The sequence below is a fragment of the Eublepharis macularius genome, chromosome 8 (assembly GCF_028583425.1).
Source record: "Eublepharis macularius isolate TG4126 chromosome 8, MPM_Emac_v1.0, whole genome shotgun sequence".
Classification (NCBI taxonomy): domain Eukaryota; kingdom Metazoa; phylum Chordata; class Lepidosauria; order Squamata; family Eublepharidae; genus Eublepharis; species Eublepharis macularius.
Window position 1 is genome coordinate 30,996,969 of NC_072797.1, and position 27,409 is coordinate 31,024,377.

Sequence of the window (27,409 nt, forward strand, 5' to 3'; positions counted from 1 at the left end):
AAATAATTCACCAGCTCAAAATGGAAAACCATTAAGTTCCTTTAGAGCATCAATCCACAATACTCCAAAAGATAAGCTCTAGCAACACAACAGGCTACAGAACTAACCTGCCACTTCCTCAGCCCCTTCTGCTCTGCACTGCCCTTTATGCATAGCATGGTCATCCTCCACACACACTCAACTCCCTTTCTATCTACATGCTTATAATGACAGGATGTCGCTGCTACTACAGGCACAGAGTCATTACAGTGCCCCACTTAAAGACTTAGTAGGGTTTTTGAAACCTGGGGAAAGCAGATCATACATTTTGCATGTAGAAGGTGCCAGGCTCAATCCCTGTTAAAGGATCTCAGCTGGCAGGGGATTGGTGAAGACCTCTCTCTGCCTGAAACCCTGGAGAACTGCAGTCAATGACAACAGACAATCTAGGGGGATACAATGGCTCAGGAGAATGTTCACTCCAAACTCTTCTCGCATCTTCTATCTCCAGGTTATTTCACAGCCTAAGGATCCCACGCTTTTAAGCACATTCAACTGTGATATCTGGCTCAGTCTTATTACTTGTTCACACACTGTACAAATAGTCAATCACCTCTCTGGAGGACTCCTCATGCTGTAAGTGCCAGTCCTGGGCAGGTGATTCAAACAAGCATATCATATGACCAGGACAGCTCAGCCCTTAAAAGCAAAAAAGGAAATAAAATCACTAATTAGAGCAATGTTCTTCTAAAATCTCTACCATCGATGAAGAGTTTCATCTACATGGACTTGTGTGTCAACATGCCTGCTGTGGAATTCTGTGCACCACAGAAAATTATGATGCATGTTTTAAGGAGTACAATCAGCTCAGACAAGACACTAGACAGAAATACTATGCCTCATCATTACCTTCACAGTGTAAACTGAGAATGTGCTCAGTATCACAGAACATGCTCAACATTCCTTCCATGCCTCATTGCAGGGGAAGAATGGAAGCAGTGGGCAAGTTGATTTTAATGGAATCAAATTTACCGTTACAGCTTTCCAGTGTGACATTCTTGACAAAGTTTTGAGGAACTGCAGGGTACCCTGGAACACAGCTTGAAAACTATTGTATTCGAGGAATCCAGTCTTCTGACTATGTTTATTCAGGCACCATACACAAATTTTCCATTAAAACAATGCCTTCATTTTATATCAAAGCTCAGAATCATTACCAGAAGAACCTGTAGTATACAGTGGACTAGGCAGATAAATGTGAAAATATTCCTGAGAACAGAGGTGAATATTAAAGCATTGCAAAGTAAAAAGGGAAGGTGGTATAGAGAAATAAAATGGAAGCGGTGTGAATGAAATGCACATGAATGAAAATGGCTTGAGATGAGACACCAGAATTTTAAGAATAGAGCATCATAAAGATGAGAACAAAAGGAAAGTCTTAGAACCAAATCCACACGGTCTGTGTCAAGCAATTAAAGAACAATTAATTACCATGGCCATACAAGAACTGGCAGCATGATCTACAGTAATTCAGCTAAAATGTATAAACACTATTTCATCTGAACCGCTCCAACATATGTCTACAAAAGCTGGCTCTACTTAAATGGGCCTTATTCCCAAGTAAGCAGTGCAATGTCCAGCGACGCTGTCCTCCCCCCCCACCCACTAGCCCTACAGCAGCAGACACTGTCCTCAGGCCTTGCAGCACTGCCTCTGGCTGCAGGTGCCTCTACAGAGCCCAAGGCCACCTTCACCACTGAGACAGCAACAGCCAATGCCCAAGCACAACATTGAGCAACAGCCTCTAGCTACCCAGCTGACTCACCCTTCTCCTGCAGTTGCCCAGGCAGCTCCACCTCAGCCAGGCCCACAGAAGACTGCCAGCAGCATGAGCTAGCCAGGCACAGGCACCACTGGAGAGGCTCTAGAAGCAGCAGGGCTGAGCCAGGCAGAGAACAGAGCAAATGCCCTGCCCTGGGCTGAGGTGGAGTGAGTGGGGCCAGGAGACTGCAGAGTCTCCCCAGCCCTCCCACTGGATAGACTGGGAGGAGGGCCACTCAGGGAAGCTGGGTGAGGAAAGGGAGAAGACTCAAGGAGGTGGGTCAAAGGAATCCTTTAAAGGCAGATTCCTGCGAGGGCTGAGGAGGAATCGCAGGTAGAAGCAGCTGGAGCATGCTGTCACTTCTAGGACAGGAGAAGGAACAAGATGGTGCAACCCCCTTCCCTGCCATCTGAAGTCAGAGTACACCTGCCTGGGGAGCTGGCATGATGACAGTCAGTCAGGTGGAGGTGCTGGTGAGACTCATATACAAATACTCCATTTTAATAGGTCTAATAGATAAGGTTGTCAATAGGTCAAAAAGGTTAAATTCTCTGAATGTGATACTTAACCATCTCACACAAAAAGCATGAGCACATCCAGACAATTAAGAAAAGAGTCTAGTAGCACCTTTAAGACTAACCAACTTTACTGTAGCATAAGCTTTCAAGAATCACAGTTCTCTTCGTCAGATGCATGCAGCCAGACAATGAAGACACTGTTCCAAAGGAAGTCTCTCTCCGTACAGTCTTTGCTATATACCAGCTGCTTCAGATAAGCCCCACATTTTAAGTACCACTTAATATCCTTAAGCTACTAGCTGATTTAAAATTTTGTTAGATGGAAGTCTATAATCCTTTCCAAGATGCCACTGTCAAATTGTTATCACATTTCCCCACCACTTTTTTTCCAAGGGCAAAAACTCTTGCTCGGGTGGCAGAAAGAGAGCTAGATAATGAGGATGTCTGGTTTCCATTAACCAGACCATGCAGTTTAGTGACGTTAACAGTAGTCTATAAAATTAGATAGAGAACATAAGTTGATCCTCTAATGCAATTCAAAAGAGAAACTGTGCCAAGATGACACAACAGCAAAGGGAAGGCATATGGCTACAAGATCAATACAAGGTTTCAAGTCCAAACAGAACAGTTGCATGCTGGTATACTTATTCTAACTTCTCTTTTACTTCAAATTAGATTAATGCTAATCCCACTTTGGTTATAGTGTAAGATTAGAATCAGGGAAACTGGTTTAAAATTTCTATTCTGCCTTGACTCTCCCTGGGTGATCCAAGGACTGTCAGTACAACCTACCTCACAGCCTCCTTGTGTGCAAAATTGAAGGAGGGAAGAATTTTGCATGCTGTCCTGAGCCAAATGGAGATTATACAAAAAAAAATTTTTAACTTTCTATAGGCACTATATTTCTCGTATGTGGTATGAAACACAGCAGCATGATCTCTGTTTAGCGCACAGAGAGATCACAAGTTATTCACTCATTGTAGCAGTACTTCTTTGAATGTACTACCAGTCAACTTTATTGGGCACCCACAAATTCTATGTGAGAGGTAGAAAGTCTCTACTTTCTTCACCCCATCCATAAATATATACACTCTACCAATACCATGTCCCTCATCATTTCACAAGACCCAAAGCCCCAAATTCTTTAGCCTCTCTTCATCCAGAAAGTGGTCCAACCCTTCAAATACTTTGGTCACTATCTTCTGTACCTTTTCAAGCACTACAACATCCATTTAAAGATATGACAACCCAAACAGTACACAGTATTACAAATACAGCCATTACACTGATCTAAACAATGGAATCCTGTTGCTGGCCGTTATATATTAAATCTCTTTCCTAATAATCCCTAGCTTAGAATTCTTAATTTATTTATAAACAAATAGAATATTTTATAAATATTGTGTCCTTATTACTGGAAGTAATAAGAATTGGCTACTTCTAATTTTAAACCAGTTGCTGCACGCTCACTTGTGCTCCATATTAGCATTCAGAACATTTTAGAAATGTGGGGGAAAGGCAGCTAAGCAACTATTTCAAACTAAAAGCCATAAAAATCAAATGAGGTTTTGCCAACAAAAGGTTATCGCTTCAGAGAGCAAGCCTTGCTCACACTTGTACCTTTTAAAAAGGACTGTATGTCCATATAGTAGGAGGCTCTCACCATGGAATCGATTAATAAAGTATCACCAAATAAATTTGAAGTACTGTGTGGACATTCAATTGTGGGAGGGGATCACCTTTCTTGCCAGTGATTTAACAAGCACTCCCTTCTGATGACACAGCCACGTTACAGATTCCAAGCTCTACAGCACTGAAGGGTCTAGTGGAAAAATATGAGAACCACATTGTCTCCCCAGCTACGGAACTGCTACCCCAACATTGAGAAAATGCCATTTCCTTTAGTGTTGGCATGACAGAGGAAACATGGCTCTACCTCCCATAACAGAAGAGTTACTAGAACCCAGATGTTCCATTTATGCAAACACAGAATTAGTTCATCCAAACAAAAACCTGCTTTGGTTTTGATGCAGGATTAGAGGCATGCCATAGTAACTGGCATGAGAGCTTTCAAGGAAGGAAAAGGAGGAAGTCCAAGCAGGGAGGGGGGACCCAGAGGAAATCCTTAGTTTGGAAAGCCAAGTCCAAAAGGAAAGGGAGTGCCAACAAGTTAATATCTATAGAGGTGAAAAATGTGCTTCCCTTGGCAAAAATTGGTTAGGTTTCTCATTAATCTGAATCTGTTTACGTTAGGAAAGTATTTCAGTTAGAAGACTAAAGATTTTAAGCCTTGAAACAAGCAAAATATCAGGCACACTGCATAAATAACTAAATGTTCCAGGTTAAGAAAATAAGTGGTCCCTCTCCCTCAGTAATTTCTTACATGTGCAAGGAGTACATGATTCAAGTTGAAGCCACTCCACTGTGTGCTACAGTTTTTAAAAGGTCATGACTAGCAGCTTCAGTTTCTTATGGGTGAAACAAATTTACGTTTCCCTTTTTTAGACACTGAGCAAAACACAAAGGACTGAGATGGATTCCCTATTAACATATGACTGGAATTTGGAAGAGAATTTGCATACAATCACAAGGGTTTCTAGTAGGAAGAGCAGGAGAGCTGGTATCATTTGTCATCGCACAGAGCTGGTTCCAGAAGAAGAGGCTCAAACACTAAATGATTTGTGGCAGGAACAGCATCAGGCTCTGGCAATATAGAGCCCCACCAGCACTGCTCCGGGTTTCAAGTGCTATCCTTTGTTGTGGTGAGATACAAAGGAAGCTTTGGTTTCAGAAGAATTTTTGTGGTAAACAATATTTTGTAGCACAAATGGGAAAAGGCAAGCAGGAGAATCAGATGATAAAATCTCCAAAGAATAGAACAGGAGAGAAGATGGTAAAACAATGACTGATCAGTTCACTATCAGCGCTTTGATATATGAGTATTTTCTGGATAAAGCCAATACTCTTGGTTAGAAGAGTTATCTTTAATAGCTGCTTAAGATCCTAAGAGTAGCCTGTTATATTGTACTAGTGATCCATCTAGTCCAGCATCCTGTTTCATACTGCAGCTATCCTGGACAACCAAACAACCAGGGCACAGAGGCCAAGGCCCTCCCTGTGGTTGCCTCTCAGCACTGCTATTCAACGATTTGCTGCTTCTGCAGATGGAGGCTCCCTTCAGTCACCGTGGCTAGTAACTACTGATGAACTTTTTCGCCATGTATCAGTCTAACCCCTTTTTAAAACTACCTGTGCTTGTGGCCATCACTACTTCCACTGGCAGTGAATTCCAGAGTTGAATTACTCAGAGTAAAATAATATATCCTTTTGTCTGTTCCCTATTTCTCAACAATTTCATTGTGTGTTGAGTTCTAGTATTACGGAAGAGGGAGACAAACTCCTATCCAATTTTTCCACCCTATGCATAATTTTATAAACATCTCATATTTCCCTTTCATCTTTTTTTTTCTGGACTGAAAAGCCCCAGACTCTCCAGCCTTTCTCCATAGGAAAGGTGTTCCAAACCGCTTGATCATCTTCGTTAACCTCCTTTGTACTTTTTTCAGCTCTGCAATACCCTTTTTGAGACATGACAACCAGAATGGCACACAGTATTTCAAATGAGGTCAAAAAACAGCTTTATACAAGGACGCTACAATATTGGCCATTTATTTTCAACCCTCTTCCTAATAATTCCTAGCACAGAGTTTGCCTTTTCCACTGCTGCCACACTGAGTCAACACTTTCAATGACCTTTCCACTACAACCCCAAGATCTCTTTCAATCTCAGCCAGTTCAGACCCGATCAACATTATTTGTTCCAACATGCATCACCATAGAACAGGGCTTTTTCAGGGGAGATGAACCAGTACAGAGTACCTGCATCTCTTGGGCATTCAGAATGGCTGCAAGGGGAGAACATCAGGTATATCAGCATCTCTTTTTTAAAAAGAAAAAAAGCACTGCTCAGTCATCTGCCACGTTGATGCCCACTCACCCAGTTTAGAGAGATCCTTCTGTAGCTTTTCACAACCCCCTTGGTTTTCACCATTCTGAATGATTTGGTATCATCTGCAAACTGGACTACAACACTGCTCACCCCCAATTCCAAATCATTTATGAACATATTAAATAGCACTGGTACCAATACTGATCCTTGTGGGACACGACAAGTCATTTCCCTCCCTTGCAAAAACTGGCCATTTATTCATATTCTGTTTTCTGCCATTTAACAAACTTTTGATCCATAAGAGAGTATGTCCTTCTTATCCAATAACTACTAAGCTTACGCAGGAGTTTCTAGAGAGGTTCCTTGTCATAAGTCTTTTGGAAGTCTAAGAATATAATGTCAACCGGATCTCCCTTATCCACTTGCTTGTTACCTGCTTAAAGACCTTCACAAGAGGTTGCTGTGGTATGGCTTTACTTTGCAGAAGCCATGCTGATTTTCCTTCAAGCAGACTTTGTTCCTTGATGTGCTTAATAATTCTCTCTTTAATAATCATTTCCACTAATTTACTTGGAACCGACATTAGGTTAACTAGCCTGCAATTCCCTGGATCCCCTCTGGACCCCTTTTGAAAAACCGGGGTGTCATTTGCTATTGACCAGTCATCCAACACAGAGCTTGACATTAGCAAAAAGTTACTTATACTTGTTAGTTGATCAACATTTTCACATTTGAGTTCTTCAAGAACCCTTGGGCGTATGCCATCTGCAGACTTAGTAGATTTCAGTTTGGCGAGCAGTGCTTGAACTTCATCTCTTATCACATTAGTTTGACTAAGTTTTTCAGACACCCATCCTAAAAACAGTGCCCCACATTTCCCGTGTGAAAACAGATGCAAAGAATTTATTCAGTTTCTCTTCCATTTCACCATTTCACTTAAATACTCCTTTAATTCATTCACTCATTCCCTTACAACAGACGAGAAACAAAGTAGCCCCTCACCAATAAATACATATCCTTAAATCTACCGTTACTTAATATTTGTTTTCACTAATTATAGTGTGGGTCTCATACAACCAACTATATTAGTAATTGATTGGTCTACACTTTAAAAGGTCAAACTGCCAAATAGCAACGTTTAGGTCACAATCCTACAGGTCTGCAGTTATCAAGTAGAAAAAGCACAGCTGAACTCACCACATTGACTGCCTTGTGATGGCTTTACTTGCTATTGCTTACGGAAGCGGTTCCCTATCTTTCTGGCATGGTAATGAACAAATCCAAAGTTACTTGGTAGGTGACACACTTTAAAAAGAACAGAGCATGAACAAATAAAGAAAACGGGACCCACTTTCAAAAGCTTCTTGGCCCACTTTTCAGTCAGGACCCACAGATTGGGAAACAATGGCTCAGAGGAAACTGATTTTGTGGCATCATTTTGCCTATACAGGATGCAACTTCAATGTTTACCAAATGTTTACCAAAATACAGCTGCTTTTATCAAGCCAGAATAGGTCCTGCACAGATGCTGAAGATTTTAATCTATTTCACAAAAAGTTTGTACTTGCTCTTTTAAGTGTCTCGTACAGCGAGAAGAATTACACAATGATAAGTTGTAATATGTTCTGGCTGTTTTTTTAAAAAAACAACTTCATCTTATCAATCAAACTATTACAAATATCAAAATAAGAGTCACATTGTCCCTGGACTCACATATAATAACATTTGTGTACTGCCATTCTAGCAAAAAAAAAATTAAAAATCAATGTAATCCCTTTTATTAGAACAAAACAAAATGACCCAAAACATTGTGCAAGTTTTCAAGCTCACCAGAACACTTCATCAGACTGGATCATGACCTGAAAAATCTGTTTCTTCCCTTGATTCTTTAAACATTTTGCCATATCCACCCTGATGAAATTCTGGTAACCCTGAAAGCTTGCACAATGCTTTGGGTCATTTTGACTGGCCCAAATTACATGGATTTTATACTTCGTTTTGAATTCTAGGTGGGCCACTATGGCCACATGTAATTCTTTTTAATTAGCAAAGAGTTCAGGGCAGCGTTCATGGTTCTTAATCTCCGCCCTTCAACCAATACAACAATCATGTAAAGCAAGGTTAGGCTGAGGTAATGACTGGTTGAAGTTCACTCACTACTAAACCAGATAAGACACCAGGAGTTTCATTATCAGAGTTCCTTGTAGAGATCCGATCCTGATCAAGATCACAACGCAAGGGTTGGGCTTAAGGCTTTGCCCCACACCATTTCCTTGACCTGAAACAGCCTAGAGAGCCAATGTTTGTTGTATTGGGCAAATCTGTTTACCCCAGTGAGACAAATGGCAGCTCCCCAGCTCCATTTCAGATCAGGAGAAAGTCCAGATCTCAGAACTCACCGCATCTCATCTGATTTGACACCCCACCCCCCGAACTGAGTAGAGATCTGGACCACGGTCTCCCTAGTCCTAAAATTATAGTTTCTGTAGTGCACTGGCTCACTAGTTTATATCTATACCTTAGAGTCTGTACACTTCTTTATCTACAGAAATGCTTGCTGTGCAGGAAATTAGGTTTGTTTGAAGTGGCCCTGAAACTCAAATCTAAAAATCATGGGAAAAAACAGTTCGCTTTTTTATGTTCTTCCAGATCTTCTCCAAGCACTCAATACAGTTTTACAAAACAAACTTAAGCACAATAAAACCTGTCTCAGGTGCAAAATTGACTCTGAGTTTCATCAGCAAGCCTAAATGGGTGGGCTGAATGTCTCAATGCTAAGCAACAGATACATCCACCTTAAACTGCTGAAAGACAACCTGCAGCTTGCTTTGCAGGAGTCCCATCTACGCAAGGAAGCTCTGCCAACTTTGCTTTTAAACAAACAACACCAAGCAGTAATGTGGGCTGTGTTCCTCTATTCCAGAACCACTAAACTACCGATACTAAGCCACAAGAGAAGCAACTGTCAACTTTGCTGTTGAAGAGAAAGGACAGTGCAAAAAGAACTAATGGCTATGCAATAATGTTATTAGTAACCCTCCAAGTTTGTCCCTTCCGAAGTGCTACAGAGAATGCAAAACATTTGCAAAATGCGAAATGTTGCAAAAGAGGGGCCAACTAACTTGAACTGCAGTACAAACTGACCAAGTTGTTCTCTCACAACTGCCTTATAGTACATCAGGGCCACTAATTCATCTAGCCCAGTAGCAGTGGTCTCAAAAGTCACAGGCAGGTTTCTTACACCTTCTATCCAACACCTTTCAACTAGAGATACTAGGGAGTAAAGCTGGAAACTCACACACATCATGCGTGTGTTCCATTCCTGAATCCTAGCCCTGCGCTCAATTGTATAAGACAGTGTCTCAGTAGCACACAGCACGTAGTCTCCAGGCTTGTCACAGGTATATTTATTAGATCTGTTTACCTAGGCAATTTCACTACTATTTTAAAACTTGTCAATAGTGCAATAAAACATTGGTATCAATAAAAGGGTTGGAGGGTGTTGATAAGAAGTTGCAGTAGACGCTAGAAAGGCCACCTCTCTAGATTATGGGTCTGAAGATGTCAAATTTTTAAAGGCAGTAGAATGTGTCATGCCTCCATAGCAGACTCTATGACAGAAAAAGATTATCAACAACAAGGTACCAAAGGCGTACATAAAAATGACTTCCAACCAATAAGAAAGGCCAGTCCCTTTACAAAGCAGTTCAGTGCCTGAAGTACATCAGGAATGCCTCTTGTATACATCTGTAATTGAAGTGGCTATTTGTGTAAAAAAATTAAAAATCATTTGGTGCCAAATATCTGTATTTTATTCTTCAACCTGAAGACTCATCCTATACTGCTAACTGTGATGTAAACCAGAACCATAATCATCCTTCCTTCTCCATGTGGAACTGTTACTCTTTCAAGTCAGGCTTCCAAGAAATAAATGGAAGACCGGTGACTTTGTTGATAAACTATTAATGTCAGAAACATATAACCTGAATGAACAAGAGCCATTTTAAGTCCAGAATGTGCTACCCACTTCCTTAAATAATTTTTTGAAGTTTATATGCAGCCCCTTTAAGAACTCTGTCATATTCACAGTTTTACAGAGCAAGGTAAGTTTTGTTACTGACCTTACTAAATCTTAATCACTGATTACTTACAAAGTTGATAGCAGTCTTCAAATAATCAACCCTAAACCAGGGAAATTGGGTGAAGTTCGCAGCACTACTACCTGGGATGAGACATCAGTAGCCTTTGATCTTTTTTTTTTTTTACTACACTATGACAGTCGCCCCCACACTGAAGCAGATTTTCCTGCCAAAATTCAAGTTTGCTTGCTATGGCTGAGCAGTCCCAAGTAGAGTGTCTCTGTTTCTAGTTGTAAAGTTCTTTTTGTACCACCCTGATAAGCAGTTATATTTTTTACTTTTTACCCCAGCCCAGAAATCTGAAAGGGGAAAAGCAGGAGCTCTCTTCTTCTTTGTATTAAATGGCCCTAGGGACTGTTTCAAAAGAAACAGCAACTTTATTGAACAGGCAGGGATGGAATATGGGCAGTCAGGGATAAAATTGCTGAAGTAAACTTTGTTAGTAAAACAGAATATTTAAAAGTAATAGGCAAAATAGTTTTCTTGCAGCTTAGTTTCAATGTTTATAATCCTTAAGAGTGAGAGGTGTTTTGTTTAATACTTAGGTTAAAGCAACAATGTTTCTTCACAGATTTCCCCTTCAACTCAGGTTTCCTGATGTTAGTTCAAAACTGTTTTCCCTTTACAACAGACCTGGGGCCCTCCTCAGAGCCAACCCCCCTTTAGACACTGGACAGGAATTAATCTTCTTCACCTAAGAAAACATAACCCTATTCACTTGGCTTGAATGGGAGTCTCTGCTTACTTCTACCCATTCACTCTGCCAAAAACACACACCCAGTTCTATCTTGGCTGTGTAAATGGGTTTGAACTTGTGCTGGCTTTTATACTTGGAATCCTTAACTAAAAGTCTTCCTTAAGACAAGGTTGTTACAAGTAGGGCAAATGCTTTCCTTTCCCTCACTTCAGAGAGGAACCTGTCTGATCTTCTTTGTCAGACTCTCTCACACACTCTACTCCCAACTGAACTCAAAATCCTTTCAGCACCAACTCTCATCTTGACTGGTTCTGACTGGCCTATCAGAGAGAGGAGGGAACAGTCTATCAATCAAGCTCTCATTCCAGGCAGTTGTTACTCCTTCCCTTCCCTCTCTCTGAGTGTTGCGCTAAGGAAACCTTCTTTAAAGTGAAATCTATTACACACACACAGAAATGTTCCTCTTCTGAAAGATCATTCTAAATCTTTAAATGACATCAGATACATTACAAAATATAAGAGTCTGTTTTTCAAAAGATTCTTAGCTGGGACAAATCAATTATCCATGTGGGTACACATGATGGTCTAGGTTCAGCAACAAGCCAGTAGAAAAATCTACTCTCCCTTTAACTGAGGCTTAAATCTGGAATAGGCAGCTGAAGCTTTTCGTGCCATGAAGGTAAATAATATCACCAGGTAAATACCATCCCGTTAAGTCTTTATTAAGAGGCAGGCAATGGCAAACCACCTCTGTTAGTCTCTTGCCATGAAAACCCTACCAAGGGTCACCATAAGTCAACTATGACTTGAGGGCAGGATTTCATTTTTCAAGCCTTTATTAAAGAGACAGTGCTTTTTTCCAAGCAGTTGGCAACCCAGCATGGCTATGACTTAGTATGACCCCAACTACAGTCTTGGGACAAACCTATTGTTAACAACAAATGTTAATGGGTGTGCTTTCACTAATGCAAAAGGCCTTCCCTAACAATCTAGTAGTTTTCCACTGCACATAAATCCTGTGAGCTCAGCCCATGATTATAAACCTCTCCCTATTATTAGGTAGTATGTACACACTGTATGAACAGATGCAATTTTGAGAGAATCACCTTGAACTTCACACACAAAGCCAAGGCTAAGTGGGGGGGAAATAAACACCAAGAGCTGAAGCTATATTTTCTGAAACTACAGCATCCATAATACAACTAAACAAAGTACTGAACATAAATCTTTTCTGGATGTAATCAGAACCATTCCTTTCCTTGGAACACTGAAGTTTCCACAGTATGTAGGACTGGAAACATTTCCAGATTTTGCAAACTCTTGTCTTTAAAACTTTTTCATTATTACCCTTTGGGACAGATCATGCTTTAAGTAGTAATAATGTATTTTAACTGAAGATATCAATGTATTCATATATGTATATATGACAAACTTCTCGTATCAATGGACATCCTAAAAATAATAAACAGATATGAAGCTTTGATGAACCCCCCCACCCTTCACTCACCCACTGTGAGGCAGATTTTCTCACCAAAATTTAGTTCCGCTGCTTTGCCTGAGCAGCCCCATGGAGTGTGTTAATATTTGTGGTTTTGAAAGTCTGTTTATGCCACCCTGATATGCAGATACAATTTTGCCTTTTTAGCCCAGTCCAGGAACTTGATGGGGAAAAGCAGGAGCCCTCTTCCTTTTTGTTGGAAATGGCACTACAGACTGTTTTAAGTTATTTCAAAAAGAAGTAACTTTATTTAACAGGCAGGGATTGAGTAAGTATAGTCAGGGGATAGAAATGCAGAGGTAAAAATTTGCTGGTATTACAGAATACACTTTGTGTAACAGGCAAAATAGTATCCTTAAAGCTTATTTTCATATATTCTTGGTTCTTAACAGTGAGAGGTGTTTTACTTAGTAATTTAGGTACAGCAAGTTCAGGAAGTTTCCTATGACAGTTCAGGTTTTCTGGAGTTAATCACTTTCTTTGTGCACCTAACTAACTCCTTTTTTCAAATTAGTGGATATTTATATCTCCTGGGTAGTCTAAAACCATTTTCCCTTCTCAACAGGCCCAGGGTCTGTTGGGAAACTCTGGGTTTCTTAAGGGTAGGGAAATGAAGAGAAAAGACATTAAACAGAATCCCACTGGTTTGGGAGAGGGTGGCTTCGGAGCTCTGCATACTCTGCATACCTTTCTCCATTATTAGCAGAAGCAGAATAAATTCTGCAAATTTCATCCATTGTTATAATTTAAATTTTTCAGGATTTCAGTTTCCTTGGCATAGTATGTTGATTGCTAAATACAGAATTTTTAAAAATTTTAAGCACAAAATATTTACAGATCTGCATTCAGGATATGTAGCACATTTAATACAGCAGTGAAAATTGATGAGGTAGGTTAACGTTTATGACACAGAAACTTGATTTTGTGCATGCAGAGGTGTAATTTATAAGTTAATTCATAGCTGCAAGGTACATTTGGGTGTTTCATTGGTAACAGTGATTCTATCTAGTTGGTGTAAAGTGCTGTAAAGTAAAAGCCAACTTATGGTGGAAGGTTTTCAAGGCAAGAGCCACTCAGAGGTAGTTTGCCTTTACCTGCCTGCCTCTGTGCAGTGACCCTGGTCTTCCTTGGTCATCTCTTATCCAAGTACTAACCAGGGCAGACCCTGCTTAGCTTCTGAATTTACTAGAATTACTTACTAGAATTTTTCTAGTAAGTATTTAATGTTTATTTCATCGATCCTGCTTTGGCAGAATGCATTAACAACATTTGGCTCACATGCACAGAAAAGAGGAGGAAGGAATTTGTCAGTTTACACTTTGTTTTGATAGATAAGACCTTTAAGACGGGAAATTGAAAGAGTTGTTGGCAAGGGGAAAATGCCAGACTGCATAGCAGTACAGTAGATAAGGGTATATAAAACTGTACCAGAGACAAAGCTATCCCATACCTCACCATATGGTAGAACCTGTTGAAAAGTGCACCTTATTCAGCTGTTACGGACTCATTTAATTGCTTTGAAAACCTGTGTTAACAGCCTCCACGCCCCCACCCTTCTCTCTGTGAATTATTTCTACATAAGAGGGGCAAATATGTTTACACAGAAATTCGACTGCCCAACTACGCCTCTAAATGCAGGCTAGAAACAGGAGCCCAGCTACAAGTCCTTAAATTTAATGTCTCAGCAAGAGCTAAAAATAAGAACAACTCTCAAGCATAGCTTAGCCAAAACATGCAGCTTTTCCTGAAACACTGTTCTAATAAGTGAACAGAAGGCAATTTTAGGTGAAATGATCAAAATCCATCTTGTTCTTGTGCTATACAAGAGTAAACCAGAGAGAGGCTAAAATCTAGACTGGTCAATCTGCAACCAAAGAAATGTGGTTGCAAAAGGGGAATTATGATAAAGGTAGTCTCTGGGTGGGGCAGATTAGCATCATACCACACCAATTGCTTGCTTCTTAATGCTGTTCTTGGCAGAGAGACCGTATCACAGGCACAGAAGCAGTAAGAAATTCCATCAAATCAACAAGAGGAAAATGGCTTGCAGTTTAGGCCTTGCAATTTGTTTCTATAAACCTGCTTGAGAATGTAATGACTTTTTCTTAGTAAAGTTTATGATTTTTTAACTGTCATATCAAGTTTCTCCAAGGACCAGTTCCCATCCCAAATATAATGCACCAGTCATCAATAGTTTGGGTTGGATCCAGACAAAACTAGCAATTTTCACCAATGCCCCTTTCCCACAGCAGACCCCCCCCCTCATGTAATTCCTTAGGAATTCCCCTATGCCTGCCCCCCACACCCAGTCGAAGCACTTCAGGGAGAACACTGGGCTGCAGCAGAAGGGAAGAAGGCAGGAAAGTTCCACTCCACCATTGGAAAATTTAGTCTGGATCCAATGCATTAACCAAAAAGCCTATCATATTTATTTCAATGAAATTAGTTTCCCCGAAGCATGCCATCCATCTCCAGAATTTGATTCAGATGGGATATCTATTTAAATACTAGGAACAATGGAGGCCCTGAGCACCATCACAAACAAAAAAACACAGTCATTCTGAGCAGGGGAACAGGGCCTAGCACCACTCTTTTGCAGGAAGAGAATCTTTAAACAGCTGCTGGTTTAATCAGCAGAGAAATTCATTGACATGAAAGCACTGTACCTATTGAATTTCTGCCCTTTATCCAGAGGAACAACAACAGCACTTCTAGAATTTTTTTCTTTACTGCAGTCCTACACACATGGCTGGTTTATAATATATAGCTTGGCCTATAGTTCAATCCTATAAAGAGTTACTCCACTCTAAATCAATTGAAATTAAAGGGTTTAGGTATCAGTAACTCTGCACAGTAAGCCTTGACAAAAAAAATTCTGCTTTACCCAAAAACTTAGAAGTCGGACTTATTTTTCAACTTTCGGGGGGTTATATTAGAATAACTATACTGTCTAATTATTGCTACCACAAAACCTAATCCTAGATTCTGCAGGTTTTTTTGCCATTTTTAAGCTATAACAAAAGTGTTGCAGCATATAAACAAACATGGGGTAACCCTGCTCGTCATCACAGCAAAAGCTAACTTCTGTCCTGCACCTAACTAAGCTTTGTACTTCTACTGAGAATGACCAAGAGGTACTTACAACAAATGACTGCTGAAAATACTAGGTGCCACAATGACGTTTCTAGATGCCATGCTGTCCTGGCATGTGGGATTTGTTGAGCCCTGCTGCATAGGATTGCACTGAAGGTCTCACTCTTAGTAGATATCTGTATTAATTTAATGGCTTGTATTTGTTTGTTTTAATATAATTTATGTAATTGCTTTTATGTAATATTTCTGGTAGTATATTTTTGTGCTGGTCTTTGACCATAATGAATAGTTCATTCATTCTCTCTTAGCAACACCTCAACTTGAACTCCTAAATCACTTTGACAAATCTATCATTTGATGTGACTATAGACGCTCAAAGTGATACTTTTTATTCCATACAGTAACCCTTTGATTGTATAACACGGCATTATACAGAGATTTGTGATGTAAGTTACAAGGACTGTGTGTGTGTGTGTGTTTTACCTAAAGTAATTCAGGACTGAGAATTTGTAAGCCAATAGAGAAAATGGACCAAGCTCAGTTCTGCATTACATCAAACAGTGTTTCAGACTGCAAACCTCAAACCATAGAAAAGAAACCCTCAAAAGCCAAACAAACTGAGAATTGGAATGACCAAAAAGGGAGGAAATGAGGAGGAAGTACCGCTACACCTTTAGAGAGGGCAGAGTGCAAAGAACATTGCTTCCAGCTGTAATATCTGAGGCTGAGCTTTTGTTTGCTGTTCCTGTCTCAAGGTATAAAGTTTGAGATTGACTAGAGGATAAGCCGGCCCACTGGAATTAAGACCACATCAAGATACACCTTGGGTTTTATTTGTTATAGGTATTGTATTTTTATTGCAGTTTTTATTGTTGTAAAGCTAATGTGGGTCCTTTCAGGGAGAAAAGAGGGGAATACAAACTTTATTGTAAATAAAAGAAAAAAGTCTGCAAATTCTTTATGTTTGATCCAATGGTTTTCTGCATATTTTACACACTTACACTCAATGCTTTTCCAATTGCTTTTTAAGGACTTTCAATAATGCATCTTCAATCTTCAATTAACAGAATTAAAATATGTAAAGGATTCACTTGTAGTAACATTACTATTCCATAACATTCCAGTCAGACAACAGGATGAACACATGCTATCCAAGAGAGACTAGCTCCAGCTACTATGTGGTACAAGGTGCAAATTACATGTAAAAAAAGAGTGACAGGAGCCCAATTACCTATTTTCTTAAAACACAAAAACATACAGCTGGAATGATCCCAAAGGTCATCTAGTCCAGCCCCCTGTACAATTCAGGAAATTCACAGCTATCCCCCCACCTCCCTGAGTGATCCCTGCTCTATACCCAGAGGAAGGCAAAAAATCTCCAGGATCCCTGGCCAATCTGGCCTGGAGGAAAATTCCTTCCTGACTCCAAAGTGGTGATCAGCATTACCCTGGGCATATAAGAAAGGGCCACGAGAGCCAAACACCGGTTCATCCCTTCATGCACTCCCTCTCTTGATTTGTGCATATTCATATTAAGTCATACCTGTCACATGACCATCTAGCCTCTTCTTAAATACCTCCAAGGAAGGAGAGCCCACCACCTTCCAAGGAAGCCTGTTCCACAGAGGAATTGCTCTGTCAGGAAGTTCTTCCTAATGTTTAGCCAAAAACTCTTTTGCTTTAATTTTAACCCATTGTTTCTGGTCCAACCCACTGAGGCAACAGAAAACAACTCTGCTTCATCCTCTTATGTGACAGGCCTTCAAATACTTGAAGAGGGCTATCATATCACCTCTCAGAGCCAAGCTACAAGTGAAGAATTACACTTGCCTGGCAAGTGAACAGACTCACGTGTATTCCTCCCTGTTCACTTGCCATTCACTTGGGCCGTCGTCACACGGGCATCTCTTCCGTTAAATTTACAGCATATAGCGTCCTACCTGTTATCGGCACAGTAACGTTTCTTTGGGTCACCTAACGGCTCTTCGCGCCACCAGCTGTCCACACCGAAGCACTCTGTTCTGTTCTCTCTAACCGCGCAGAAGCAGCTCTCCCCCTTTTTTTTATTATTCTGGCGTTTAATTCCGCTATAACGGAATAACAGCATATAAACATTCCGTTAGAGCAAAACACTACGACCCTTTTGTTTTCCCAACTTTGAAATTATATAAATAGCCCTTTGCCCGCAGAAAACTCCCTGTCTGACGTGATCCCCATCGCTGAAGACTCTGCCATGGCGACTGAGTCATTTTTACTTCAGCAGAAAGTTTGCATTGTGTTATGGCGTTATGGCGTTATAAGGACATAATAAAATAAAAAAAGGGGAGTCGCAGGAAGAAATGGATTCTGGGATTGAAGGGAGAGCATAGGACGTTGCGAGGTGAAATACATCGATGTGAGGCATTCACACTGAGGCACAAAATAGCGCAACTATCAAGCACAAAGCAGAAGAGAGAAAATCGCTACAGTGTTGGAATAAGGTGGGTGTTTGCTGGGAAATAGCGCCATTTTAGCGCTAAATAAAAGCCCGTGTGACGACGGCCTTGCTCTCCACTTGATCAAGGGAGGACTACACGTGAGTCTGTTCACTTGCCAGGCAAATGTAATTCATCACTTGTAGCTTGGCTCTCAGTCACCTCCTCTCCAGGCTAAACATATCCAGCTCCTTCTACCTTTCCTCATAAGATTTGTTCTCCAGACCCCTCACCATCTTTGTTGCCTTCCTTTGAACACTTTCCAGCTTGTCAAAATCCTTCTTAAACTGTGGTGCCCAAAACTGTACACAGTACCCTAAATGAGGTCTAACCAGAGCAGAGTAAAGCAATACCATCACCTCACGTGATCTGGACACTATACGTCTGTTGATACAGCCTAAAATTGCATTTGCCTTTTTAGCTACAGCATCACATTGCTAACTCAAGTTCAGCGTATAATCTACGGAGACTCCTACATCCTTTTCACATGTACTACTGCCAAGACAGGTCCATCCTATAAGCATGCCTTTGATTTTTCCTACCTAAATGCAAAACTATACATTTATCTCTGTTGAAATTCATTTTGTTAGTTTTAGCCCAAGGTGTCAAGATCACCTTGAACCTTGCTTCTGTCTTCTATTGAGTTTGCAACCCGTCCCAATTTAGTATCACCTGCACACTTAATGAGCATCCCCTCTGTTCCTTCACCCAAGTCTGGTATAAAGATGTTGAACAACACAGGGCCCAGGACAGAACGCTGAGGTACTCCACTTGTCTCTCCTCTCCAAGAAGATGAGGAACTATTTACAAGCACTCTTTGGGTACAATCTGTCAACCAGTTACAAATCCATCTAACAATAACAGACTCCAAACCACATGCTATCAACTTGTCAACCAGAATATCATGTGGACCCTTATCAAAAGCCTTACTGAAATCACGATAAACTATGTCCACAGCATTCCCCTGATCCACCAAAGTAGTAACTCTCTTAAAAAAGGAGATAAAGTTAGTCTGACATGACTTGTTCTTGAGGAACCCATGCTGGCTCTTAGTAATCACAGCTGTCTTTTCTAAATGCTCGAGGACTGACTGTTCGATAGATCAAGATGATAGAGGCTCTGCAATCACATCAGTAAGTTCCTTTAGTACCGTAGCATGCACTTCATCTGGTCCTGAGGACTTGATTTCATTTAAAGAAAGTAGGTGTTTACGTACCACCCCAAAGTCTATCCTAGGCTTCAGTTCTATTTCTTCCTCATGTGTTCCTTTTTGCCAGGGTGAACACAGTTCTCCGGCAATGGAGGAATTGAGCAGTTCTGCCCTCTCTTTATCACCTGTTAAAAGCTCACTTTCTTCTTCCCACAGTAGACCTATCACTTCCTTATTCTTTTTCTTGCTTTCTTTCTCTGAACATAGCTAAATAACCCTTTTTGTTCTGTTTAGCATCTCTTGCTAACCTAAGCTCATATTGAGCTTTAGACTTTTTAACACTCTCTCTACAAGCACTTGCAAGTTATTTGTATTCCTCCTTGGTTATACAGCCCTTCCATTTCTTAAATTCGTCTTTTTCAACTTTCAGATCTTTAGAAAGCTTGTATGAAGTCACATTGTCTTCTTTAAGTACCTCCCATTTTTCTTTCTCATTGGAATAGTTTGTGATTGTGCCCTCAATATCTTGCTTTTAAGAAACTCCCACCCATCTTGAATATCTTTTTTCCTTTTTCTGACCATGGGATTCTCCCCAGCATAACTCTGAGCCAATTAAAATTAGATTTTCTAAAATCCAACCTATACGTCTGACTACGTTCAACTTTTCCCATGCCCAAGATCTTAAAAGCCAAAATTATATGGTCACTACTATCCAGGGTGTCCACTACTTTCACCTCATCAACCAGTTCTTCCCTGTTGGTGAGAATCAAGTTCAAAATAGCAGATCCTCTTGGTTCCTTCTCCACTTTCTGGAAGATGAAGATGTCAGCAAGATAAGTCAGGGATTTCTTAGACCTTATGGTTTTAGCAGTTTGACTTCCAGCAGATATCAGGGTAACTGAAATTTCCCATGATGAATATGTTCCATCAGAGCCACTTTTGGTGGAGACAATGGGAAGCAGATGGAAACGGCGCACCAAAACCTTTCCCCACCCACCATTTCCCTCCACCACATGCAGCTTTTCACTCAACAGAGTTTTAGGTGTTTCCTCATCATGAAAGGAAAGTCACAGGAGGGGGGGAAAGCAATCTGGAGAGGGAACACTATGGGCAAAGAAAGGGTTCTATCCCCTGCCAATTGTCTCCCATCAGAAGTGGATTCTCCTTATTTACATAGGCTTGTTGGACTACTATAACATCCACTTACACACAGTACGTATTCTGGGCCTGCGTACTGTTTTAATCACTCTATAGCAGGATTACAGGAAGTAGCAATCAACCTGAACTTAAAATTACTCACAGCTTTGGAAACAAACATTATAATCAAAGTCAAATGTGAATCTAATGTCAGACGTGTTTCATCAGCTGCATCAGAAAAGTAATAATTTAGAGTCTTAGCAGGAAAAAGGAAAATAAAAAATCCTCATATCCTTACTGTGCCTATAAATGAGTCAACAGAATAGCACTATGGCAGCAACAGCTAGGTGAGAGGTTCACTCAGGGTATTTTGGTATATGGTATATGGGGATAAGAGGTTTGTATAGCTGTTTTTTAAAAAGTTCAGTGCATATCTTCCTTAAAGAATAATGAAAACAAGTTATGGACTTCAGCTACAAATAAATATGATATTCCCTAAATAAGACAACACATAATTTGGCTGGTCCAGGCATTCCATAAATTATCAAAATGAAGTACTCACTTGATTATTCTAATACTATTTTATATCAATACTAATTTAACTAATTAGTATTTATTTAGCACACTATTAACTGAAGTAACTATCATAACAGCTGTGTTCATTCGTTGTTTTAATATTCAGATGTGTAGGTCTTTGCATCCTTCTTTCTCAAACCACATTGCCGATTTTTAATTATGTATCAGGAGGCAGAAAGAATCCAAGTATGAATACATTCACGAGAAGCTAACTTTTCCTTCAGAAACTTGCATTACTGAGCAAGGGAACCTTTAGAAGAACAGCCTTTTAGAAGGCAGCCTTATGAGCCCCTTAGAGGACCCGATGCTGCCTCCGTGCCTTATGCTTGACACCCCTGTTTCAGGATATTAGAAACACTTCACTAATCTCCTCCCAACAACCCTGGAAGGCAGAAAAGCTGAAGATGATACTGGCTTAACTAAAACAACACAGTGCAACCACAGCTCCAGTTAACAAGTGCGAAGTTTGGTATTAAGAGTTAGCACCCCTACAATTTATTCATTAGCTGCTTCTCCATTCCAAGTTAAGGCTACACCATCAGGGGAACAGAAGCTTTGCAACTAGGAATATTAGACCATCTTGATAGTTAGTCTCATATGAATTAGGGCCAATAGGAACAAGCTTGAACAGAAGAATGTAAGAAAACAAGTCTTCAGGAGGGAAAGCATTCTGTATCATGTGCTGGATGGCAACAATACATCAGGAAGCACTCCAATTCAAACCCCCAACAGAATGATTAAGAACTCTGAATGAGCCCAGTAATATCACCATAGATTGTGAATCTCCCGTTTACATCTGCCCCAGACTTCTTCTGCTTACAAAACGTAAAGTGAAGCTGCTATGAGCATACCCAACCTATACACCCAACCTATCACAAAATTAAATCAGCAACAATCAAAATAAAGAAAAGTTAGTTTGCAGGCAGAATGGTAATCAACCACAGGTTAGATCTTTTGCATGGGTAAAATAGGTAGCCCTGTGATGAGAAGCCCCGTGGTGCAGAGCGGTAAGCTGCAGTACTGCAGCCCAAGTTCTGTTAACGATCTGGGTTTGATCCCGGCGGAAGCTGGGTTCAGGAAGCCGGCTCAAGGTTGACTCAGCCTTTCATCCTTCCGAGGTCGGTAAAATGAGTACCCAGTTTCCTGGGAGTAAAGTGTAGATGACTGAGGAAGGCAATGGCAAACCACTAACAAAAAAGTCTGCCAAGAAAACATCGTGATGCGACGTCCCCCCCATCGGTCAGTAATGACTCGGTGCTTGCACAGGGACTACCTTTACCTTTACGGGTAAAATACCCTGTGCTGCAACCTAGCATATGGAAAACATGCATTAAAGGTTTCCACAAATCGAGTAACACAATAGTGTATGGTATTCAGGTTGATGCCAAATTTTTAGGGAGGGGAAATGTTCTTTTCACACAAAAAAAATAATTCAGAGTTTATGGACAAGTTTCTGTACAACCTGCCTACAAAAGAAAAAAAAAGTGCAACTAGCAAAGAAAGATTATTTCATTATTTGAATACACAAAAGTATAGAGCTATGCTGCAAAAAATAAGCAAGTGTAGGAAAACTGTACTTCATATAAGTACTGGTTCAAGTGTTTAGCTTTCTCATTCCTGCAGGAAGTGCTGTGACGAAAATTCTGCTATAATATCATGCTGGCCCAATAAGTTATAACTATCTGAAGAGCTTGCATGAGAATAACTCGTAAAATAGAATAATTCCATAATACTATTAAGGCATACAGAAACAGCCACTATGTACTTCAAATTCAAGAACAACGATACAAGAACGAGTCAAACATTAGACCCATGCTTCAAAACTGACTTGTATGACTGTATCTCAGCCAACCATTTTTGTTTTAGTCATTAGGCCAAAACTTTAGGTTTAAAAAGAAGCAGAATCTCTTTAATAATGCCATCTAACTGTAGTGCTTACTAAAACCTGAATGACTGGGTGATACTTATTTTATAGGGATAGTAAGAAAGATTCAGTACACTTTTGTCTCTCATGTCTAAAATGCTGTTTCTTATTTTCTCTTTCATAAATGTTTTAGACATCATCTTGTCCTTGTGCTTATTTTTATTTATTTGATTTAATTATTTACATCCTACTTTTCTGGCAGGGGCAGACCCAAACAGCTTACAACACTAAAAACAAACACAAGAAGGGGGGAAAGAGTTGAAATACAGAAGAGGTGTTCCTTTGTTTTCATGCTAGAGGCTCCTCCTCCCAGCTGTTGGATCTATGCTCTTGCTTTTCAACTCACACCTCTGGGCACATGCTGGCTTTAATTACCTGTACCAGAGAAGAAACAAACTCATCAAGGTCTTAACAGATGCTACTAGCTACCATGGTCATCCCAATTCCTACCCTGCCCCTGTACCTGTAGCAGAGTACTTCCAACATTACTAATTTGACAAAATATCTGAATCAACCCAATAGGAGAGTACCATCCAAATCACTAAATACAATGTTGACTAGCTCCCTCGAAGCCTCCTTAAGTTAACTGCTGATACATTCATGATTCCCTAACACGTATTTACATATACTTCCATTAGACAGCCTATTCACTATGCCTTTATTGTACATATACCTGATACCTAGCCACTTCAGACAAGATATATATATATAAAATGTACAAGCAGTACTTAACAGTATTCACTGTATTTCACTTACATTATTCTATACTACAATTTTGTAAGGGTCCATATTATCATTCTCATAATACCAACTGGGGTTTGACGCTGCCATCTAGTAAATTTATGATAAAGGCAAGGTTCAAACAAGGGACTTGTCAGTTAATACCTCAATCTTAGCCATTACAAAATTCTTGCAGTTCATGTAACATCAGAGCAATCTGTGAACAGGATTCCCGCAGCGCTAAGACAGCAACCATAAAAAGAAATAGATTTTTCATTCCATAGTAATATTTTCTCATATGTTTTCAACCAAGCAAGAGAAACATTACAGTAAAATTACCCTACTTCCTTTCATTTTGTTATTTGCCAAAATCAGAGGAGGCCTAAAAGAGGTAAGGCTTAAACAGGCTTACAGTGCAATCCAATGCAGTTACTCTCAGGCCACATTTCACTGTATGCAGTAACTCTGCTTAGGACTACACAGTTGATCTTATGTTACCTTTGAACAACAGAAAAGTATCTCAAAGCAGGTCCCTAAGGCCTGGTTTATGCATGCCAGAGAATGAAGCAGTAGAACATTAAAAAGACAGAATTGAATACACCTGACCACATGTGATGGTCTCTAGCTTTAAAGTGTTTTTAAAATGAAAAGCTTCATGCAAACAGAAAATTAGCACAGCAGAGAAAAAAACGTCTCCGCTCTCTTTGCTTTCTGCAATGATTTTCTATTTTCAGAAGATTCTTAAAAAAGGGGAGCTCCTTAAAACATTGATCTCCTTGATCCCACATACGAAAACTTTAGTACAGCCTAGTCTACCACTGCAATTTTCAACCACCTTATTCCCCCTTCATTCTTCTGAATGTGTAAATCAAACCTCATTCTCTGAAACCAAAATTTGACATAAAAAAGTATTCTCAATCTCTTGCAGAATATAACATTTTCTAATTTAAAGTGCTTATTAACTGCCAGTAACCTGATCTTGTCAGATCTCAGAAGCTAAGCAGGGTCAGCTTTGGTTAATAATTGGATGAGAGACCTCCAACAAAGACCAAGGTTGCAGAGGCAGGCAACAGCAAACCACCTCTGTTAGTCTCTTGCCATGAAAACCCCACCAGGAATCACCATAAGTCAACTATGACTTAAGGGCAGAAATTCATTTTCAACCGTCAAGCAGTAGTATCAGATTTCATTCCCAGTGATTAAATGGTGGGCATGTAGCAGAGTGCAGTGAAACAGTGTAAATTCCCACTTATTCTTAGAATTAACAAACATTCATATCACAGGATGCTTCATCACCTTCTACAAGCCACCATCATGAGATCTAACACTTGGAAACATTTAACTACAAAGAAGTCACACTGCTTTAATCCAACATTATGTAAATGAAATTTTCACTAAAGAAAGCCATCCAAAGCCAAATGCCTTATCACAGCAAGGTCTTCCAAAGGCCATGCTGGTTATCAAAAAACATGAACAAGCCTAATCCTTCTTCAAAACAGTACACTACATTAATGAATATACTTTTTTCACTTAGCACTGCAATTGACATATGGTATGTGAAGGCTCCCTATACAGTCCAAGATGGAAAAGGACAATAACATTCAGCAAATAAACCTCACCATGCCTTGCAACCAAAATGAGAGCACAGTTTTTTGACTGCTTGAACAAAGAAGAAGGAAGGAGGGGGGCAATTGAGGAAATCTACTTAAGTATTGAACTTTGGGAAGTCAACAGCCAACCTGGCCACCTGTTCTTTCCTAGTCTTAATCCATGACTTTATGTCCCTGAAACAATCAACCAACCAACCACTTTCCCTCTGACATGTGCTTCATGACAATGAATCTTTCCACTGCATTTCTATCTGGTACAGGTGCATGGAGGTGGGCAAAAGTCTCATTATTCAAGTCAATGCCTTGCTATGGTATGAAACAGAAGAATTACAGTGACCAAGTTTCTTCTCCAGGTGAGGTTGGGAAGAAGGAAATTATCTCCAATTCTCTTCCACTAGGTAAGATCACAGATTATAAGATGTCCATAAGAAAAAAAAAAGTAAGAAATGACAGGCAGCAGTATAGACAGAACAAACAAAATCAACATGGCTGGGGGAAAAGAGTTTTAAAAAGGAATTCTTTTTAGTCCCTCCCGAAAGCCATGAAGATGGGAAAAATCAAAGATTCGATGATAAACATGTCATGGAAACTAAGCTGCAACACACACACACAAACACACACACAACACATAAGATGCCTCCAATTCATTTTTACATCATCAGGCAAACAGACCTCTCCTTTCAGAATTAATACCACATATACTTGTGTGTGTGAATGCACATATAATGCTGCACACACAAAGTATATATAGATTTATGTATACATTAAAGATATGTATATACAAGGCATAATCTGCAAATGTTTATTAAAGGGATGTGTATTTACAGCTATGCTCACACTGTGCACAAATCTTAGCAATAAAGACATGGCATAGGCATCTATGCTCATATGTTATTCATCCATTTACTTCATTTTTAGCCAGCCTTGCTCACCGAGGCTTCAGGACAGTTACAAAAACAATGGAAACCATTTAATCAGACAGACGAGCAGTAACAATGCAACAGGGCTAGGATATAGTAATATAGAACTATAACATCTGTGTACGACGTGAGCATATATACACATGTGTGTACACGAAATGAAAGCTGATGCATGCACGCGCACATCCTTAAGCACGTAACTTTCATACCGATAAATGAGGCATCATCAATAACTCAGTGTCACATGATATGTATGTACAATGCAAAGGTCTATTACAGATACACACACACACGCAATTACCGCACTCCCTGCAGCACCGGTCGTGGGCAAAGTTTCCGCAGCAGCCCGCATCGCCAAAGGGAAAAGGGGAACGAAGCCAAGCAGCGCAGCGAAAGAGCATCCCCGGCACCGCCGCCCCCGATCCTCCCCCGCCCCGCCGCCCCTCAGGTGGGGCCGAGACGTACCCAACACCACACAGACCACATCGAGCACCACATAGGGGAGCCGCGTCTTGTCAAACATCATAGCGCCGCCCGGCTCCTCCTGGGGACCTGAGCTAGGCTAGCGGCGGCGTGAGAGCGAAGCGAAAGAGGGCTGCGAGCCCGGCCGCATCCAGGAGCAGGGCCAGTTAAGGGACCGAGAGGCGCTCCCTTTCCCAACGGCGCCGCCCGACTCGCGAGGCGCCGCCACTAATGAGGCTCGCGCGGAGGACGGGCGGGTTCTTTAAGGAGGGGGAGGGCGCTGAGGAGGCGGCTCCTCCCACCACCCGGCGCGGTCGCAGTCTCTCCCGGGCGCGCGCGCGCCTCTACGTGTGCGTACTCGCCCGCTCGGCTTTCCCAAAATCCGGTTGCGAGAATCCTCCTCGTCAGGCACTCTCCTCTGAACAGTTTGCCCCGCCCACTCCCTCCGTTCCTTTCTGTCCTGGTGGGTTACCAAAAACCAATCACCTCTCTGCTCCCAAAGAGGCTCGCCTCTGATTGGAAAAGCCGCCAAACAATCGCCCTTCGCTGCTCTCCCCTACAAATGTATATATTAACGCGCGTGCCGGCGCGTGACCGCTTTTCCTTCCGTCTCTGTCTCGTCAAACGGTGTTTGCGGGAGCTGGTCACATGGTTTAATGAGTCGCTGTGATTTTTTTTCAGCGTTTCCCTCAGGTGTTCTTTCTGAAGGAATATCTGAGTCGGTTCTGGGCTGTTAGTGTT

The 27,409-nt window shown here is 40.7% G+C and overlaps 1 protein-coding gene across 2 annotated transcripts in view; it reads right to left on the minus strand.

Annotated features, from left to right (window-relative positions):
• The window catches only part of PLPP1 (phospholipid phosphatase 1), a 106,773-nt gene extending 79,848 nt beyond the window's left edge, over positions 1 to 26,925 (minus strand). For both annotated transcript variants that reach the window (XM_054987196.1, XM_054987195.1), the window contains exon 1: positions 26,672 to 26,925. In XM_054987196.1, the coding sequence (XP_054843171.1) occupies positions 26,672 to 26,732 (61 nt within the window). In that variant the 5' untranslated portion in view covers positions 26,733 to 26,925. The remainder of the gene's footprint in view (positions 1 to 26,671) is intronic.
• Positions 26,926 to 27,409: the final 484 nt, after the last annotated feature.